At 44.0% G+C, this 17,920-nt stretch overlaps 2 protein-coding genes across 6 annotated transcripts; one reads left to right on the top strand and one right to left on the bottom strand.

Annotated features, from left to right (window-relative positions):
- Positions 1–319: 319 nt before the first annotated feature.
- Positions 320–7,621, bottom strand: CCDC58 (coiled-coil domain containing 58). Of its 2 annotated transcripts, none has more exons than XM_033173484.1 (5): positions 6,897–7,079; positions 6,694–6,819; positions 4,554–4,700; positions 3,761–3,820; positions 320–1,525 (listed from the first exon to the last, which is right to left on the bottom strand). In XM_033173484.1, the coding sequence occupies exons 1-5, from the start codon at positions 7,062–7,064 to the stop codon at positions 1,475–1,477; spliced, it is 552 nt and encodes a 183-aa protein (XP_033029375.1). In that variant the 5' UTR covers positions 7,065–7,079; the 3' UTR covers positions 320–1,474. The 2 variants fall into 2 exon arrangements, with proteins under 2 accessions (XP_033029375.1, XP_033029376.1); XM_033173485.1 differs by lacking the exon at positions 6,897–7,079 and adding an exon at positions 7,503–7,621 and having other exon boundaries at positions 790–1,525.
- A 1,069-nt stretch (positions 7,622–8,690) lies between these two features.
- On the top strand, positions 8,691–17,291 carry LOC117060901 (protein FAM162A-like). 4 transcript variants are annotated; one of them, XM_033173494.1, is made up of 6 exons: positions 8,691–8,724; positions 9,552–9,689; positions 12,109–12,211; positions 15,639–15,747; positions 16,845–16,956; positions 17,163–17,291. In XM_033173494.1, the coding sequence occupies exons 1-5, from the start codon at positions 8,706–8,708 to the stop codon at positions 16,938–16,940; spliced, it is 465 nt and encodes a 154-aa protein (XP_033029385.1). In that variant the 5' UTR covers positions 8,691–8,705; the 3' UTR covers positions 16,941–16,956; positions 17,163–17,291. The 4 variants fall into 4 exon arrangements, with proteins under 4 accessions (XP_033029385.1, XP_033029383.1, XP_033029382.1 ...); XM_033173492.1 differs by having other exon boundaries at positions 8,716–8,849; XM_033173491.1 differs by lacking the exon at positions 8,691–8,724 and adding an exon at positions 8,766–8,849 and having other exon boundaries at positions 9,549–9,689.
- The last annotated feature ends 629 nt before the right edge of the window (positions 17,292–17,920 follow it).

The raw sequence follows: 17,920 nt of genomic DNA, 5'->3' as shown, positions 1-17,920 counted from the left end.
TATACACAGGTGGGTTTAGGAAATTGAGTCATCACACAGTGGGAGGCTTGTATTGCGACTCTGGGATGTTGGTAATTATGGCAGGATTTTATTTTATTTTTTGCTTTCTATACACCTTGGTGGCTTTTGAAATGAAATATCTACACACTTTGTAGAGTGTAACCATGTGTTCTGTGTGCTTTTCAGAGCCAATTTCCCTCACACTGGAATCTCATGATGAGAGTAAGGCAATCTGTTGGTCTCCTAAAACAAGCCAATTAGATAGTATTTGTACTTTATAATAAGGCTAAGTTTTTGGAAAATTGTCAACAAAACTGCATAGTGCTTGAAAATTTATTTTATACATTTAAAATTGCATTAAAGAATTGTATTCAAAATTATATAAGGATAGAACCATTGGAAAGCCTGTCATGTTGTCCAGCTGTTGAGCAGTGTACCGTAAATTTCCTTTATTTGAATATCAGACAGTTACATCTAACAAAGGCATATTCTCTCAAGTTCAATTTCTCTCTCTCTCTCTCACAGCTTTTTCTCTCCCACAAATTAGAACTGTGACTCTTCTAGAACTTGCATCAACAGGACTTAATTTCAAGAAACTCAGTTGACATATTGGGGGAAAAAATCTGCTATTACTCACGCAGGTGAGTAATTATGCTGTGTAACTCCCTGGTAGGTCACTTATAAAGAGAGACTTATAGTTAACATGATATGCAGTGAATTTACCTATAGGTCTGTCCACATTGGCATGTCATCCGTGAAACTGATGAGAGGCATTCAGTATTTGCTTCATGTAGCAAATTCATGAGTTTAATATCTTTCACTCTCAAATTATTTCAGCATCCAAGCCAAAAAGATATAGGTGTCAACATCTACACTCCAAAAGTGTCCAGTATAAAGCAATTCACAACTGGCACCATTGGATATGTCGGACTGCAACTGGAGTCCACAGTTTAAATTAACTACATCGCCAGTCAAAATTGGATTTGTTTACAGAATGCTACATGTAGTTAAAAGGTAAATTCCCAGTTTGCATCAAGCATTACCTATTAACTTCCTGTTTTATCACAGCAGTAATCTGTTAAGAACTATACCAATTTTAGAACTAGGCCAGATGATACAGCCCAAATTTAGCCATCCTAGAAACCAAAATAAAAAGGTGAAACTTTCTGGTCCAAGGAGAGATAGAGACATTATTCTCTCATCCTGTCTAAAGGATACTTGTAGATCTGGAAATGCTGAAGTTAAAATGCTGGCATCACATTCCATCTGGTTTTTTTCTTTTCTTTAATAAAAAAACTTCTTTCCATACAAAATAGCAGTTGATTTATCTTAATTAGCAAAATGATTCACTGGGTTGAATCCCACAGATCTGATTTCCCCCCCCCTCAAAGGTCCCAAGCAGCTTGTTCCATGTTTCTTCTCTTATTTGCATGATTGAAGTTCACTTTCAGGGGAAGACATCCCCTCCTTTGCATCACTGACTCTTCGGAGGCTTATAATGAGCTCTGCAGCGTTCATTAAATACCTAAGACACGAAGACAGAGGGATTGGTTCTTGAAATAAATATTGTTAATACAAGTAAGGGTGCAATGAATGTTCAAAACACCTAATCAGCTGGGTAGCAAAATGCTGGGGAAACCCAGCCAGATGGGCAGGGTGTAAATATACTACTACTACTACAGTAATCACAACTCAATGGGAAACAGCCCAACTCTTAAACTGGACGCTTGATACCACTCACTCTGGAATATAGCTCTAATAGAGAAAATCATGCATAATTTGAGATTTTGACAAGGACAAGAACCTCCAAACATTTTAATATGATCTGGCAGTCCTTTAGGACGCATACAGCAGAATCATCATTCTCAAGACAACCCTCGTCACAAGCCTGGCAAATCTGGAACTATGCTTGACGATCTTGGACTTTGCTATTTTAACTCATGTATGTCTATTTTATAGTTTTTCATCTTTAAATTTTTGACTGGTGTTATATTTTTAATCTCTGTTTTATATGCATTCTAAAATTATATAATACAAATAAAAAATTACCCCCAAAATAAAGGATTAATTACAGTCCAATCAATTATGCATATGTTGCCAACAGATTTATCCATACATAAAATGTGTTTTATTTTATATTTTTTGTTACATTTTTATTGTTTTCATCTATTTTGTGTCCATCTTAGATACCTAGGCTATTTGTTTTATTTATTTAGAGCAGTGTTTCCCAAAGTGGGCAATACCACCACCCCCGGGGGGCGCTGCTATGATCCAGGGGGCGGTAGTAGCCTTGGCTGCAATTGGGGGGGGGGTGTTGAACAAAATTAGGAGACAGTAAAAGTATAAAGAAAGAAAAATTGAAAAGCCATTCAAACAGGTTTCATCTGTTGTGCAATGATGCTTACCACCAGGTTGGGCGCCACTGTGGGATGGTGACAAAGCCTTGTCCGGATCCGGATAAAGGGGTTTTCCCCAGTGTCAGGGACTGGACTGAGGAGGAATGGTGGGAGGGCACCCCCCCCCATTGTCCTGAACCTTCCCAAGGGCAGGAGGACAGTATTGATTTAGAACAGTGGTTTGCAGAGGGGCATAGTCCAGAGGGGGAAAGCTGGGAAATACTGGGTGAGGAACAGCTAGAAGAGGAAACACCAGGAGAGAGAGACAGCTGGCAGATTCCCCCCTTTGCCTAAGACTAGACGGACTTTTGAAAGTGATAGAACAGAGAGTGCAGTGACAATAAACTCAGATTACCTGGCATAGGAGTGACGGATTAATGGGGACGGAGGGGGTGAACCTTTACTGGGAGCAACGCCATTTCTAGAGAGAGATGTATTCCTTTGTCTCTCACTGTGATTATTAAAGAAGCTAACTGGTAAGAATGCTCCTTTTGTTTGATCTGCTTATTTACTGCCACCGGGGGAGGGATCCGGTTCCCCGAAGCCTGACACCTGGGCTTGGGTGAACCCTTTTCACATTCACTCAGGCCCAGGAAGTGAATTGCAGCTTGCCTGCCTATTCAGCCAATGGCAGGCGGGCTGAGGTGCTGGACCTGCTCCTGGGGTGGATCAGACTGAGTTGGCAGGCTTCCTTCTGCTCTGCCCCATGGGTTTTTAATCCTGGGGCCTAGTTCCACTTTGCAGAACCAAACATTAATAAACTGATAGCAGCACACCAGGTTCATTCTTCTCATTAGGATTATTTGTTATTCTTAATTTTTATTTTAATCGAAACAAAATAGAAAATTCTTTCCAGTAGCACCTTAGAGATCAACTGAGTTTGTTCTTGGTATGAGCTTTCGTGTGCATGCACACTTCTTCAGATGCCTGAAGAAGTTATTTATTTTAATATTATCTTTCGTTATCTTAGTTTTCTGTGTGTAGTGTGAATGATACTATGGTTGATTTTTATAAATAATTTTATAATTTCAAGCTTCAAGATGTCTTATTTACAACATCTTTCTTTACTATGTTGTAGGACATAGGTAGAAATACAGATACATAAAAGAACCAAATTTGTCACTGCATCTTTCTGTTTGCTTAAGAAGGTAGATTTTCAAAACGCGCTGAATATATATTTTTTCCTGAAAAGGGAGCAGTAGGCCAAACAAGTTTGAGAACCTCTTATTCAGAGTATTTCTACTCCGCTCCTTATTTTAACTTAGCCTGTATCATCACACTTCTTCTCATCACAGTCTTAATGTGTTGCATCAAACAAATATTCACACACAGATTCTAAATCTCAAGTCAAGAGGATGCCATACCTTCCAGCTTCTATCATTTACCACTTCTTCAACATTCAACTCTGATTGCATTAATCTCAACTGTGGGAGAAAGGAAAGAAGATAAGTACTCTCTGCATTAGGAGCTTGGCAAGATGGATGGGTTCCTATCAGCAGCAGACTGACAGTGATCACGTTCTTTATCATCTAACGAAACCATGTAGAAGCTGAAACATTTATTCGTGTAAATAAAAACATTATGACAAACACTGAAGATCCCTGAACATTAACTAGCAGTGGTTTTTTTGAAGTCCAGACCCTACTATCCAGCAAGCGAACCTTTCCATGCAAATATGTGAATTTAACATAAGTATTGGGAGCCTGGCCTTAAACAGATATTAGCACATTTCACTGGTGGAAGGCAAATTATTTTTTTTCTGTCTAAGAGACCACAAAGCAGAGATGGGGAACCTTTTTCAGACGGAGGGGCAGGTTCCCTTGCCTTTGTACAGTAGGCACAGTCTCACACACACACTCTATCCTACATCCATGACAATGCAAGAAACGTCATCAGGGTTCAAGGGCATATTCTAGCCAGGCAACACTTACGAAAAGTGCAAAGCAGGGCTGGTAAGGGGTGCAGCCTGGGGAGAAAGAAGGGGGACTGGTGAGGGGGAGAGGGTCCAGGGAAATGTCCCAAGGGCCAGACAGAAAGGCCTATGTTCAGTAAGCGAGACCTGCATGTACTATCTTTTTTCCGCTTGCGATTATGAATTGTACACTATTTTTCATATAATAATAACAAGGAAATAAGTCTTAAAACTCTTCCACTCACCTTTGTCTGCTCTTTCCTGAGCCTTTTTAACAATGCCATGTCCTCCAAAGATTTCCTCCTCTCTTGCTGCAAAGATTCTACTACACTGGAAGCTTGGGCAATACAGGTTTTGATTATTCTCTCTCTACTTTCATGAACCTGTGCCAGCTAAATAAATAGTGAAAAGAAAAGAGTCAGCTATCCAATCACCTGTTAAAAGGAATAAATTGAATGATTTTTGTATAAAATGTAAATCTTTCAACGTGCATGCAATGGATGTTCCACAAGATCATTTTGCTCCCAGCCAGCTTTCTTGCCTTCCTACTCACAAATGCAGCCAGAAACCTACAGCTCACCCATTAACAGTGCAGTCAGTGATATCCTAGAGGTTACGCAGAAATTTAAATGGAAGATTTCTGCTACAGCAGAAAGCAAGGAGAAAGTCTGTCAATTTGGATACTGGAGAGAAACCCTCAATGCTTGAGAATAATACAGTGGTACCTCGGGTTAAGTACTTAATTCGTTCCGGAGGTCCGTTCTTAACCTGAAGCATACTTAACCTGAAGCACCACTTTAGCTAATGGGACCTCCTGCTGCCGCTGCGCCGCCAGAGCATGATTTCTGTTCTTAAGCTGAGTTCTTAACCTGAAGCGTACTTAACCCGAGGTACCACTGTACAGCTTTAATGAACTGGTTCCACTCCTGTTCACTTTCTGAGAAATGGTAAGTGGAGGGGAGAGCAGCAACATACAGTTCTCATATTTAAATGTTGTACATGAGATACATCCAGAACTACCTTTCCAACTTTTAATGTACCCTGAAGCTCAAAGACCTCCTTTAGGCTGCTTCTCCAGGGTAGACTATATCCTGCTGGTTGCACCAGTAAGAATTCATTTCCTGATGTGTAAAAAGGTTCCCAACTTTTTGTCAGACAATGAATTCTTACTAGTGCAACCAGCAGGATATAGACTCAACTTTTATTGTACAGCCTTGTTAATTGCTAGGAGTAAACAAACAAGTGAGGAATGAGCCTCTGAACCCATAGTACAGGCATCCCCAAACTCGGCCCTCCAGATGTTTTGGAACTACAACTCCCATCATCCCTGACCACTGGTCCTGTTAGCTAGGGATGATGGGAGTTGTAGTCCCAAAACATCTGGAGGGCCGAGTTTGGGGGTGCCTGCCATAGTATAATGCTATTTAAAATGACTGAAAGCCAATTTAAGATATTTCAATTTAATTTACTTAAAATACAGAAAGCTGTTTAAGAGGCTGCCTTAGATATGCACTAAGACCACAAGTGGGGTGGGGACAGATTCCTTTTCATACAGGATAAGGCCCAGATCATTGAGAACATTGGTACTGACTCGCCTGAGACTGACAGGAGCACTGAAAGATACTGACAGTATTTGGAGCAAGGGGCCAGTGTGAGTGAGAGGCAGTTACAAGACTTATTCTTGAAGAAAGTGAGGCCATGGAGGGAGAGAGAGAGAACAGAAAGGTAAAACTTTTTAGTTTTTATTATTATTAATTATTATTCTATTCTACTGTTCCATGGGATTCCTCCTGGTATCCTGCGCAGGGGAATGATAGTTCCAATTTGCTTAACTTCAGCAGCACTACAGCCTCTGATGCTTCTAAGACATTCACTATGCCAGACCCTTCAGATTTATGGTTAACTATTATTAACTCGTCATGGGGATTATTGATTACAAGTGAAGCTTGAAATAAAATGTTGCAGCATAGGTTTCCAAATTCCAGTCAGCCATGCTCTTTTCCAGAAGAGTCCACTCCCCCCACCCTCCTTCTTCCCTGCCCCCCCCCAAAGCCACTCAGAATTTTGTGTCCACTGTCCATGCTCAGTCCTTATTAATCTGTTTTGCGCGTTCCTCCTATCTCTTAGGGTTTACCCCCCAAAATGTTTTTTGTACTTCTGCTTATTATTTGACTTTAAAATAATTTATAACTATTCCTGCCTGAACCTACCTCTTGACACTGACAAAAGCAGTAACAATGTCCTTACAGAGAATGAAGTACCGGTAGTTAAACATACTCACTATGTAGCATGGCATTAATGAGTGACATGCCTATTACCACTTGGTAACATTTTATGAGTTAAAAACCAAAACACAAATGATAGAACGGTAACAAATGCACTTACCGACTGATGAAGTTCTTTACACGTTTTGCTAGCATCAACTTTTCCTACAAAAGAAGCTGTTGGGACAGTGGTGTTTAACTCATGGACTATTCTGTCATCGATGGTTCTCATCACCCTGAGCAACTCCTGTAGAAGAAAGACAGACACGTTGATTCTAAGGCTTGAGTGAAAAAGGCTTCCTCCGCCACTGCACTTGGCACCACCTTGGATGCAGGAGTTGCCTGAAGGAGGCGTACAAGGCGCCATCTAGCCGTCTGAAGAGACTCCACTCCGGATTTGTGTAGGGTTTTTGACTCCTTAGCCTTTCTCCTTCTTCTACCGAAAACGGCCCGCCAAGGAAAGCGGAGGTTTGGGATCAGGGATTGTCCCATCTCTAGGCGGGCCACATTTCCAGGTTGTGACGAGCCCCATCTGCCCCTCAGAGCAGCACGTGCAGAAACTGCCGGAGTCTCTTAACTCTCCCCGAGTCGACTGACCCAAAAGCTCAGAGCTCCCTCCCCCCCGTTTCCTCCTGTGTGGGTGAAAAGCGGCCCCCGCAGAGGCCGCGGGAGCTGGGCGACCCTCACTGCCCTTGCCGCCACCTCGGCCGGAGGAAGAGGGCGAGCGCCGTCCCGCGGAACGTGGAAGGGGGGCGCTGCCGCTGCCGCCGCCTGAGGAGTTGAATGGCGAGCCGGTTCTTCGGTTCCCCTCAAGCATAGGAAAGCGGAAGCAGAGACCTCTCCGGTCGCAACGGCAGAGCCGGGCCACCCGCTCCGACAAAGCACCCCCGTTCCCCCCCCCCCACTCCGCGCCGTCGCCGCTTCTCCTACCTGGAACTCGGCGTACTCCTCACAGTTGAGGAAAGAGCTGGGCGCCGCCATGTTGGAGAGGCCGGAGAACCTCGAGGGCAGCCAATCGGGAGGCGCGACGCAAAAACGGGCACGCCTACCTCTCGGGAGAGAGCGTGGCTTACAGCTTCTCTCCCCCCACCCCAATCGCGGCATTGTCGGGTTCATTCCCCCGAGGGTCATCTAGTCTAACCTCCGGCCATGCTGCATGGATTTACCTGCCGGATTTACATATAAGCTAAACAAGCTATGTACATATAGACGTACATTTCCAAAATATAAGATTAAAAACAAATAAAATAAAACCTACATACAACAACAGTGGCAAATGGCTTTAAATACCCATTTGGTTCATAAATTACCCATATAGCATATATTCAACACCTAAATCTGGCCCTGGCCATGCAGGAATCTCGATGAGGTCATCCACGGCAGAATCCATGGGGACCATGGGGTCCCCACCCCGAGGGTCATCTAGTCCAACCCCCAGCAATGCAGGAATCTCAATGTGGCATCCATGGCAGAATCACAGAATTGTAGAGTTGGTGTCAGGAATAGAAAGAGATGAGAACCGTAGACTGTCCCGGGACAGGTGAGGGTGCTGATCCCTTATTTTCAAATCCGAAACTTGACAGCTATTGGGGGGGGGGGAAGGGAGCTGTTTGACCCTGGAACGGGCTCCATCCGAAAGTGGTGGACTCTCTTTTCCATGGAGGTTTTAAAGCGGAGGTTGAATGGCTATTTGTCAGCACAGATGCTTGCTTGTTTGCTTTATTTATTTAAATTTATATACCGCCCTATATCTGGGGGTCTCAGAGCGGTTCACAGAATAAAATCAAGATATAAAACCGCAAAATACCTAGTACAGTACAGTTAAAATAAAAGCAACCCAATAGCTCCCTGCCCCGTGCTTTAGTTGAGATCCCTGCATTACAGGGGGTTGGTCTGGATGACCCATGGGACCACACCTTCCAATTCCGACTCGCGGCCCGCCGATCCGGAGATCAGCGTTCTCCTACCCGCGAGTAAAGCCCGGCAGCTGCGCGCCGAGGGGGGGGGGAGGGCCTGTCGGCGGCCGGCCAAGAGCCTCTTCCCCACCCACCCTGCCTCCAAGAGGACGGGAGGCCCGGCCTACTAGGCGAGCGACGTCCATAACTCCTCCTCCTCCTGCTGCTGCCCGGGCTCATGCTTCTGACCTTCCGAGGCGCGTTTCGTAAGAAGGGAGCCCGGGACTCCGTGGGGTTGGGCGGCGGGGAGAGGAGGGGGAAGAAGCGGCGGCGCGTTCTTTCCGCGGGGCCATGTCGGGGCCTGCAGCTGCTGCCGCCGCCGGTGAGTGCCTCTGCTCTGCTGCGCCGGGCTGGGCCTAGTCAGGGACCCGTTCCGCTACGCGCCTTCTCAGCCGCAGGTCGCACTTGTCCGACCTCGGAGGGTTGGCGGCGGGGCCTGCAAGCCGGAACCTGGGGTGGGAATAAACCGAAAGCGAAGGGTTGGCTAGGACCTGGGAAGACCCGGGTTCAGGTCATGAAGTTCGCCTGGGTGACCTTGGGGGTTAGCCACTGCCTCTCAGCCTCACCTACCTCGCGGGGTTGTTGTGGGGACTAAAGGAGGAAAATATGTGCACCACACACATTGAGTTCCTTGCAGAAAAAAGGGGATATAATATAAATGCAAAGTATTCTGGGCATAACATACTCAAGGGCAGACTTTGGGTAGCAGGACGCCCTGGGTGAGCGCAAAATTTGGCACTCCCCCCCCCCAAAAGCGGTCATTATTCTTACTACTGCTTTGTGCCCCCTCCTTGGCTTGGCGCCTGGTGCGGGAGAACTGCCTGCACCATCTTGAATCCGGCGCTGTCGTACTTATACCTGCACATCTTGCAGAGTTCAGTGGCGCTTTCCCTCTTAAATTCACTGTTTTGCTCCAGGACCTGAAGCCGAGAGTAGGGTCTTCTGCATCGTGTTATGTTTCTCTCTTTATGCTGCAACTTTTTTCTAACAAGACACCTTTCTCCCCCCCCCTTCCTCCCCACAGGCATAGTTGTTAGGATTTTGGACAAACGTATTCCTTCTGCTGTGCGTGCAAGTGGAGGACCATGCCGGTTCATGAACAGGAGGATGTGCAGCAAAACCCAAGCAGAGAACGTGCAGAAGCCAAAACCCCAGGCTTCAGGTAAACCAGAATTATCTTGATGCTTAATTGGAAATATGGTGTTTCATTGAATCTGCTCCTCAAGTTAGTGTGCATAGGGTAGTAGCTTTACCCTTTGTGTAAATAACTGCTTTTTGATGACCTGTCATTGACTATGTACAAATTCATTTCTTTCTTTTCTGCCATGTTTGGTAGTGCTGGAAAGAGCTGGGCATATAAAACTATAGGTTCCAGCAGCATGCCTGGAAATCCAACATGTGTATTTGCATGTGACTGCCTCTGGTACTGATTGGGCAACATGGCCCACCCCCAGTAGTTTTTAAATTATTTTATACGCATGCCCCAAATCAGATTTCTTTTTCCACTATCTGAAAGAATGGGGGCATATCCACATGTGTGCATGTAGCTCATTAACATGGAAGGAAAAGTTATAGCGCAATGGGAAGTAGTTGTTGACTGGAAATTAGGACAGTGAATGAACAGTATGCATCCTCTGCACTGAGGATCTTATTTTCTTCGTTAAATTTGTGCAATTTAAAAATGAGGAAGTTGATCCATATACATTGTATGCATTGTGTGTGCTAGCTTTACCTTCATGTGGTGTCTTGCTGTTTGACTTCCTTTCCATATGAATTTTTTACTAACCTTCCTTTCTATGGCTATGTTTGCTTAGCTATGTATGCTGCCATATTTTGCAAGCCAAAGTCCATATGTGAGACTTGCTGAAATCAGGCCTTGTCTGTCTAAAGGGTTTTAGTGACTAAGGCTGCAATCCTAACCCATTTACCTGGGAGTAAGCCCTACTTCTGAGTTGACAGGTAGCCGCTAAGGCAGGCACCCCCAAACTCAGCCCTCCAGATGTTTTGGGATTACAGTTCCCTAATTCCCATCATCCCTGACCACTGGTCGTGTTAGCTAGGGATGATGGGAGTTGTAGTCCCAAAACATCTGGAGGGCCGAGTTTGGGGATGCCTGCACTAAGGACTTGGAAGTGGTTGATCATTAGTAAATGAAGGTGTCTTTGTATAGGAATGTGGATACCTTGAAGATACTTCAGCCCATATTTTCTGAACTTGTTACTGTCTAGAATCATTAAATCCTTTAATCTCCGGTTGTACCTTTGCCAGTCCCACTGTTTAGCATTTGGGACCAGCCCCAACCACACACCTTTTTTTGGTAGACAGACACTCATGAATAGGGAATGGGACATGATTGTTGTGTTCAAACGTACTGGTTGGTATGAACTGAAGAATTTTCACCTTCTTATCTGCAGTCCGAAATGCAGATAGCTTGCTACTGGTATTTTAAGCTCCTATACCCCCATGGTCAAGACTCTTTAATTCTTTAATCGTTCAGAAGTGGTTCAGTGTGCAAAGTGTTTTATCTAAATGCAGGGGAAAAACCCATAGGGCTCAAAACCATAGTTGGTAGGGTCAGGGTTAGCAATAAGTGGAGCTAGCCTACACTCTTGCAGACATGTACATACAGGACATACATGACACATGCACCCCTTGCAGAGGAGACAGGTGCCATCCTTCTATCTCCCCTGCACACAGCTGAGCACCAGGGAAGAGGGTGATCCAGAGTCCCAGTACTTCCTACGCTGCTGGCTTGTTTCCCGATCAGCAGAGTGGGGAGAGATTGTGTAATCCCAGCCCATATCTCTCCTCTCCCACTGCTAAATTATTCCACCTGGCCTTCAATCTAGCATGATCCCCTATTACTTTTCCCCTTCCCTTTTTTCTGAATAAACCCTTCTGGGTCCCCACATTAAAATTCCTCCCTGGTCTCCCTACTGGCCTAGCAAGACTAACTTGGCCAGTTAGCCCTGGTGATCCCACTGATGTTTGTTTTTTATGCTGTTTTTAGCTGTTTTTTAAGTTGTTTTAATCATTGTCTTATATTTGTTGTTAGCCGCCCTGAGCCCGGTTTTTGGATCGGGAAGGGTGGGGTATAAATATAATTTTATTATTATTATTATTATTAAGATGATTGGTAATAGCTGAGCAGTCGATAAAAGGGGAAAGTTTCAAGGTGCTCCAGGTACCTTGAGGTGGCAGCTCCTAATGAAGCCAAATTCCCCTGCCCCTCTCTTTTCCCAACAGGAAAGGTAAGAGACAAGATAAGCAAACTAGGCTGAAGCGAGCTGGATTGGCTTCTGTATTGGTCACTGAGAAAGTGAATCCACTTCCTCTTCAGCCAGTACAGAGCTGATCAGGCTGGTGAAGCAATGACACAGTGCTCTGCTTTGCCATCCTGATTGGTGGAGCAGGGACGCTGAGGAGAGTCCTACAGTGACAGATGAAGGCCTGAGGGGGCCAAAGGCTCCCCATACCTCAAGTAATTGGCTGTGCTGCAAGAGATCGCAATTCTGATTCCACCTTTTGGATAAGGTGTTTGGTTCTCAAGCGCTGCATTTTCTCTCCCATGCTTTCTACAGCCTCTTTCAAAGTTCCAGGACATAAGCCCACTGACTGGGACAAGAAGTTGTTGCTATGGACGGGCCGTTTCAAGAAAGCAGAAGATATACCAGAAACAGTGTCGTAAGTTTGAGTTTCACGAACCAAGCATTTAAAAAACTGCTTCAAACTGTACTTCCAGTGTAGCTAAAATGACTCTCTCCATATTTGACTCCAGTAATTATTTCATGCTAAAGCTGGGATATGCCCTTCACAAAGGAATAAAGATAATACTCTTTTCTCTCCATCACCGTTTTTTTTTAATCAGTGAAATGCAGATAGCTATTACAGCAAGATGTTCAAATTATCATTGGCTGGGTTCACACACAACACAATAAATCATGGCTTGTTTTAACCACGTCTTGTTCAACAAACCATAGGTTATCTCTTAGGCAGGAAAGCAAGTCTTCAGCTTGTTTTCCAGCTACTCTTGCCTCGCACATCTGTAGCTTGGTGAGGGATAGACTGTTTAGTTTGAATATAACGCTAAACAGTGGATCTTGTAAGTTAACAACAAATATTGGCTTCACATTATGGTTTGTTGCTAGAAAACAGACCTTGGTTAGTTTGGGTTGGGTGTGGATGTTCAAACAAACCATACTCTGGGAAAGCAAACCATGGCTTAGCATTAAGAGCAAACCAGGCTAAAATTGCTATTTGCATAATTCTGATTGTACTTTTTGGTAATATTCAGAGAATCCAGAATATTTTATAAAAGATGAGAGATCACGGGTTTGTGGATTAGGAGGTGTAATGTGGCTTAGCTACATTTTAATCACATCACAAGTAGTCATGTGCAAGCTAGGCTCTGACTGAGGGTTCTGAAATTCTCCTTGGAGACAGGCAGGCAAAGAAGGATCAACTTGTGTGCTGTATCCCTCTGGTTTTCTAGACATTGGTGGAAGGAAAGACAAAGAAATAAGCAGTTTGTTAAGCAGAGATGAAAAGAGGCGGCCTATTTTTTCCCTGTGCATCATGTGATGAGCATAAGGTGTAGGCTGGTTTTTAGGCCTGAGCACCTTGAGCACTGTCCATCTTGGGGTTCTGAGCTTTCAGTAGATACAGGCTGGATAAAATTGGTGTTCATCTGACCTGTATCAAAGCCTTTTCCAGACTTATTAAGACTATGTTAGTTTTACATGGAGAAGCAGTGAAGCATTTCAGAGAGCCTCACCTTCCTGTGCTGCTTTGGTCTGTGTCCTATTTGACTAAGTGTCTCAAGGAAATCCTATCAACAAATAATGTTATTGGGCTTGCAGAGTGCTTTTGTAGCTTCCTATCATATGTTCATTGTAGTCGTAGTCACCCAGTGCGAAAAATAGTAGCATAGGGCCTCTGCAAGTCTGATAAAGGGATCCAGACACTCAAAGCTTGCTGCTTGTTTTCAGCTGTGTCGAAGAGCAAAGCAATCAGCAGCAGCTGCCAGAAGCAACTGACTTTTAACTGTGATTACATTATCAGTTCTGTTTCCAGAGGTTACTGACTCTGTCATGCATGTTACGTATTCCACCAATTAACTACTCCAACTGCAAACTCTTAATGAAACTGTAGAAACAGGCACAACAACAGATTCTGGGATTGCACGGAGCTTCCCAGGCTTTTGTGTTAGCTCTTCCTTGAAAACAGTTCTGGACCAATAATTATTTTGCAGATGGGCTTTTAGTATTGAGTGCTTAAAAAGCTGCAAAGCAGATTTTGTGGGAACCCTGTTAGGTTTATAGTGAGGGTGCTGAAGCACTAACCCAAATATTCTGAGATTTTGTCAGCTGTTTGCTTATTATCTTATTAAACATTTTTTCACACTGTTGACAGAGGTGATGACTACATGTGGGCTTGGAAACCTGGGTTCTAGAGAGAAGGGTCATCCAGGGTTCTAGAGCCCAGGGTCATCCAATGAAGCTGGACGGTGAAATATTTTGGCCAAACCCTAGGTTCTAGAGAGAAAAGTATCTCTGTACTCACTTTCTTCTTTCTGTGCATCATTTTATATAGCTTTGTGGTGTTCCCCTTTACTTTTTTTTTCTAAACTAAAAAGCTCCAAACGTTGTAACCTTTGCTCATAAGGGAGTTCTTTCACCCCCTTGGTCATTTTGATCGCCCTCTTCTCAACCTTTTCCAGTTTTACAATATCCTTTTGCAGGGTGAGGAGACCAGAAATGTAGACAGTGCAGTCACACCATAGATTTGTACAATGGTACTGGCTGTTTTATTTTCAGCCCCCTTTCTCATTATTCCTAGCATGGAATTCACCTTCCTCACAGCTGCCACAAATTGCCATGACCCAAGAACCTTTTTGTAGTAATTGCTAGCTTAGATCCTATCAGTTAGATAGATCCCTCTGGTGAAGTTGAGAACTGCTGTTGTTGTTTTGCCCCAGTATAAATCACTTTACACTTGCTTACATTGAATGGCATTTTCCATTTGCCCCTTCATTCAGACCTTTTCAAGCTCCTCTGTGTCGTTAGTTTTTGGTAGATCATACTGGGACATTCTTGCACACTGGGATTCAGGGTGTGTTGGCCTTTCTATTATGGCTGCCAAGTGACGACACTGTCTTTTATAAGAAATAAACCACGGAAGAGAGACACAACCTACAGGAGGGGACCATACTGACATTTCTACACTGTCAGAAGATCTCTTTTCTTCAGAAGTCCCACATTGTCTTTCTCTCTGCCTGGTCAGGTCCATTTGATGGTTGATTTTAGGAGCGGTCTGCATCATGCAAGTATTCCTTTCCCCTTCTCTTTACTTGCTTTGCAGCATCTGTGTGAAGATTAAGCTCCTGAGCACTTGGCTCCTCCTCCTAGTGTCTACTAGTTTTTCTCCCTCCCGCAGAACAGAAGTGACCTGTTGGTCCTTTTGAAGGTCAGAGTTGTGCCTTACCTTGTTCTGGGTCCAACCTCTGCATGCCTCCCAATTCTGCTCTCCTGGTCTAAAGACTTCAAAAGCAGCCAAGCAGGACTGGGCCAAGCCAGCAGTTCTGCCTGAATAAGAAAAAAATCTGGACACTTTTAACCCAAGCTCTAGGGCAGGGGTCGGCAACCTGCTGCCCATGGGCCACAGGTGGCCCATGGGGGTCGTTTAAATGGCCCACAAGCCACCTCTCAATTGAGCCGCCCGCTTGGCGAGCCCCTGCGCACTGTGCTAAACCAGCGGAGTGGGGCTCGCTTCCACGGTGCCAGAAATCACGTTTGCACATGTGCAGACGCCATGCCGAAAATCGTGTCTGCACAGATGCGATCCAGCCCATGGAGCCATCTCCATGGGAGTGAACCGGCCCAGGCGAGGTAAACCTTGCCGGCCCCTGCTCTAGGGGTTATGTAGTGCCCAGAGGGTTGCCCCAGAATGGTACAATAATGGGCCTTGCCTTATGGCTTAGTAACCTTTAACTAGATTCTTCCTTTGATTTCCCCCCCCCCCCCATTAACAGGATGGGGAAGGCAGTGGAAGCAGCTATGGCTTGACAGTGCTAATCCATGATAATTAATTAATGATAATTCATTCTTTAAAGGTTTGAGATGGTTGATGCAGCAAGGAACAAGATGCGTGTGAGGATCAGCTACGCAATGATTGCCTTGACAATCATGGGCTGCATAATGATGGTCATTCTGGGGAAGCAGGTGAGTACAAAAGAGCTAAGGGGTTGGCAATAGCATGGGGGGAAAGAGCTAATGGACCAGCTAATGGACCAGCAATTAAATTGTGGTAATACTGCATCAGGGAAAATGTGGGTGGTTGTATTCTTAATAAAGTAAATGGAAGGATAAACTATAGTCTACCTAAGATATTGGGGGGGGGGGGAGAGAGAGGAAGAACGAGGGAATTAGAATCAAAGTCAGGGTAGGATAGGCATGCGAATGGGATTTTTCCCCAAATGCGGAATTCAGTGCATTATCAACAGTTTATGTCAATAGCTGTGGGAGATTGCTTATAGTTGTTTTTAAAAAAATATACTGTAATGTTAGCTGGAAACTGCAATCATGGAGGGACTGAAATGCTCCTCCCCCCGGCAGACAGGATTATAGCATCATGTTTGGCATCCCCATTTCTTGATGCTTAGTTATTTTCTGCCTTTTCTTGATAGCTCTGCTATTATCTGTTAGGCTCTTAAGGAGAGCAGGAGAGAAGATATATGGGGGCTATTCGTCCTGTTATCATTACTTGTTTCCTGAAATAAAGAAATTAACCTGTTTGACATAGAACCAAGCAGTATGGGTTCAAGTCTTGTAGTCCTTCAAGTATTGCACAGTCTTCCATTTAGTGGTCATGTAATAAAAGTCATGGAGTCTAAAAAGCCTTTCAATTCTTCATACAGCAAACCCGCAACTTACTTAATGGGTTACATTCCAGAAATCACGCCTAAAGCCAAAATCATGTATAGTCAAAAGCCCATCGAGTTCAATGGTGGGTGTGATTGCCAGGAATTCTGTCCCCCATTTTTCTATTTTAATTTGAATTGCCACATGTGAAAAGCTGAATACATGTATTTTCTAATTCTATATTCACTATAGATTAGTGAATGATTTAAAAAGGGGGATGAACGTTGCTTGTGAAGAATTTCTCTGGAGCTCGTTATTAGTTTCCCATAATTCTGGTTTAGTGACAGAGAAACATGCAGCTGAAGTGTCCATTGGTTTAATGGTGTTTGTGTTCTAACTGAAAATCTGCCTGACACGGTTACTTTTCTTGCATGCTTCTGTGGTCTCTTCTTCTGCAGGCTGCTGAGAGGCACGAATCCCTGACGAGCCAGAACCTGGAGAAAAAAGCCCGCTGGAGAGAGGAAGCTGCTCAGAGTGTCTCTGCCAAACCATAGTCAAGTGGAAGGACAATACAGTGGTGCCCTGCTAGACGAAAATAATTCGTTCTGTGAGTATTTTCGTCTAGCGAAGCGGCAATGCAAACCGCGGTTTTCGCTAGACAAAAAAAAAAATTCGTCTTGCAAGGCAGCCCCATAGACAAATTCGTCTTGCGGGGCAGCCTTCCGCTAGACGAATGCCTTCGTCTAGCGAGGCATTCGTCTAGCGGGGCACCACTGTACTTCAGAAGGCACAAGATGTATTGTTACCTTTTAATTATAGAGGAGGAGGAGGGGTTTGAGAGAATGCATATTCATTAGTCAAGGGGTGTTTTCGAGCTTCTAGAAAATAAAATTATTTTGTGGTAATCCTATGAAGATTTCATATTTTGCTAGTATCCAATAACTATTCAGTTTCAAAGAAAGCTAAAAAGACACTTTCCAATTCCATTCAGTTCCCCATTACTGTATGTATTAAAATATTCATTGCACCTTCTGTATTGGTCGATAGGCTTGTTGAAGCAAGGTATTGAATTCACCTTGAGTGACTAATAGCATACATAGGAAAATATATATATATATGCGCACAGTGGTAGCAGCTGTGAATGTTTTGGGATGTTAATATCTGTAATAATTCTGGTTTTCTGTTCTGTTGATATCATCCTAAAACCTTTGTTGCTAAACTTCATAATCTCTGGCATCTTCATTATTTCAGGATATAACTAGCATATGTGATTCAGCTCCAGTGCAAAACAAGTGCTCAGAACACAGAACTCATACACTGAAGTTGACAGGGTGCCTAATTCAAAAGTCTTTGATAAAAACAGGAAAGCTCGGAGGTCAGAAAGTCTGGCTATGCATGAATAGACGAGTCTTTGCCCTGAGGTTCATGCACTCTAAATCCAACACAGAGGATAGCACTAAAAGGAGATACAATTCAGGACTTCAATCCTATACCCATTTACATGGGTGTGATACCCCAATGGCTTCAAGGAAGT

This window comes from Lacerta agilis, chromosome 16, assembly GCF_009819535.1.
Source record: "Lacerta agilis isolate rLacAgi1 chromosome 16, rLacAgi1.pri, whole genome shotgun sequence".
In the NCBI taxonomy this organism is placed as follows: domain Eukaryota; kingdom Metazoa; phylum Chordata; class Lepidosauria; order Squamata; family Lacertidae; genus Lacerta; species Lacerta agilis.
The sequence above is the reverse complement of the archived record's forward strand: the minus strand, read 5'-3'. Positions and strand labels throughout refer to the sequence as shown.

What these genes read in the sequence shown, in the direction of transcription:
- CCDC58 (XM_033173484.1), bottom strand. Translation starts at nt 7,064, where the DNA reads ATGGGACAATCCCTGATCCCAAACCTCCGCTTTCCTTGGCGGGCCGTT. An exon ending in TCAGGAAAGAGCAGACAAAG is followed by an intron (nt 3,821 to 4,553) that starts GTGAGTGGAAGA and finishes TTTCTCCCACAG; the next exon opens with TTGAGATTAATGCAATCAGA. An exon ending in TAAATGATAGAAGCTGGAAG is followed by an intron (nt 1,526 to 3,760) that starts GTATGGCATCCT and finishes TTCGTGTCTTAG; the next exon opens with GTATTTAATGAACGCTGCAG.
- LOC117060901 (XM_033173491.1), top strand. Translation starts at nt 8,819, where the DNA reads ATGTCGGGGCCTGCAGCTGCTGCCGCCGCCG. An exon ending in TGCAGCTGCTGCCGCCGCCG is followed by an intron (nt 8,850 to 9,548) that starts GTGAGTGCCTCT and finishes CCTTCCTCCCCA; the next exon opens with CAGGCATAGTTGTTAGGATT. An exon ending in TGGTCATTCTGGGGAAGCAG is followed by an intron (nt 15,748 to 16,844) that starts GTGAGTACAAAA and finishes CTTCTTCTGCAG; the next exon opens with GCTGCTGAGAGGCACGAATC.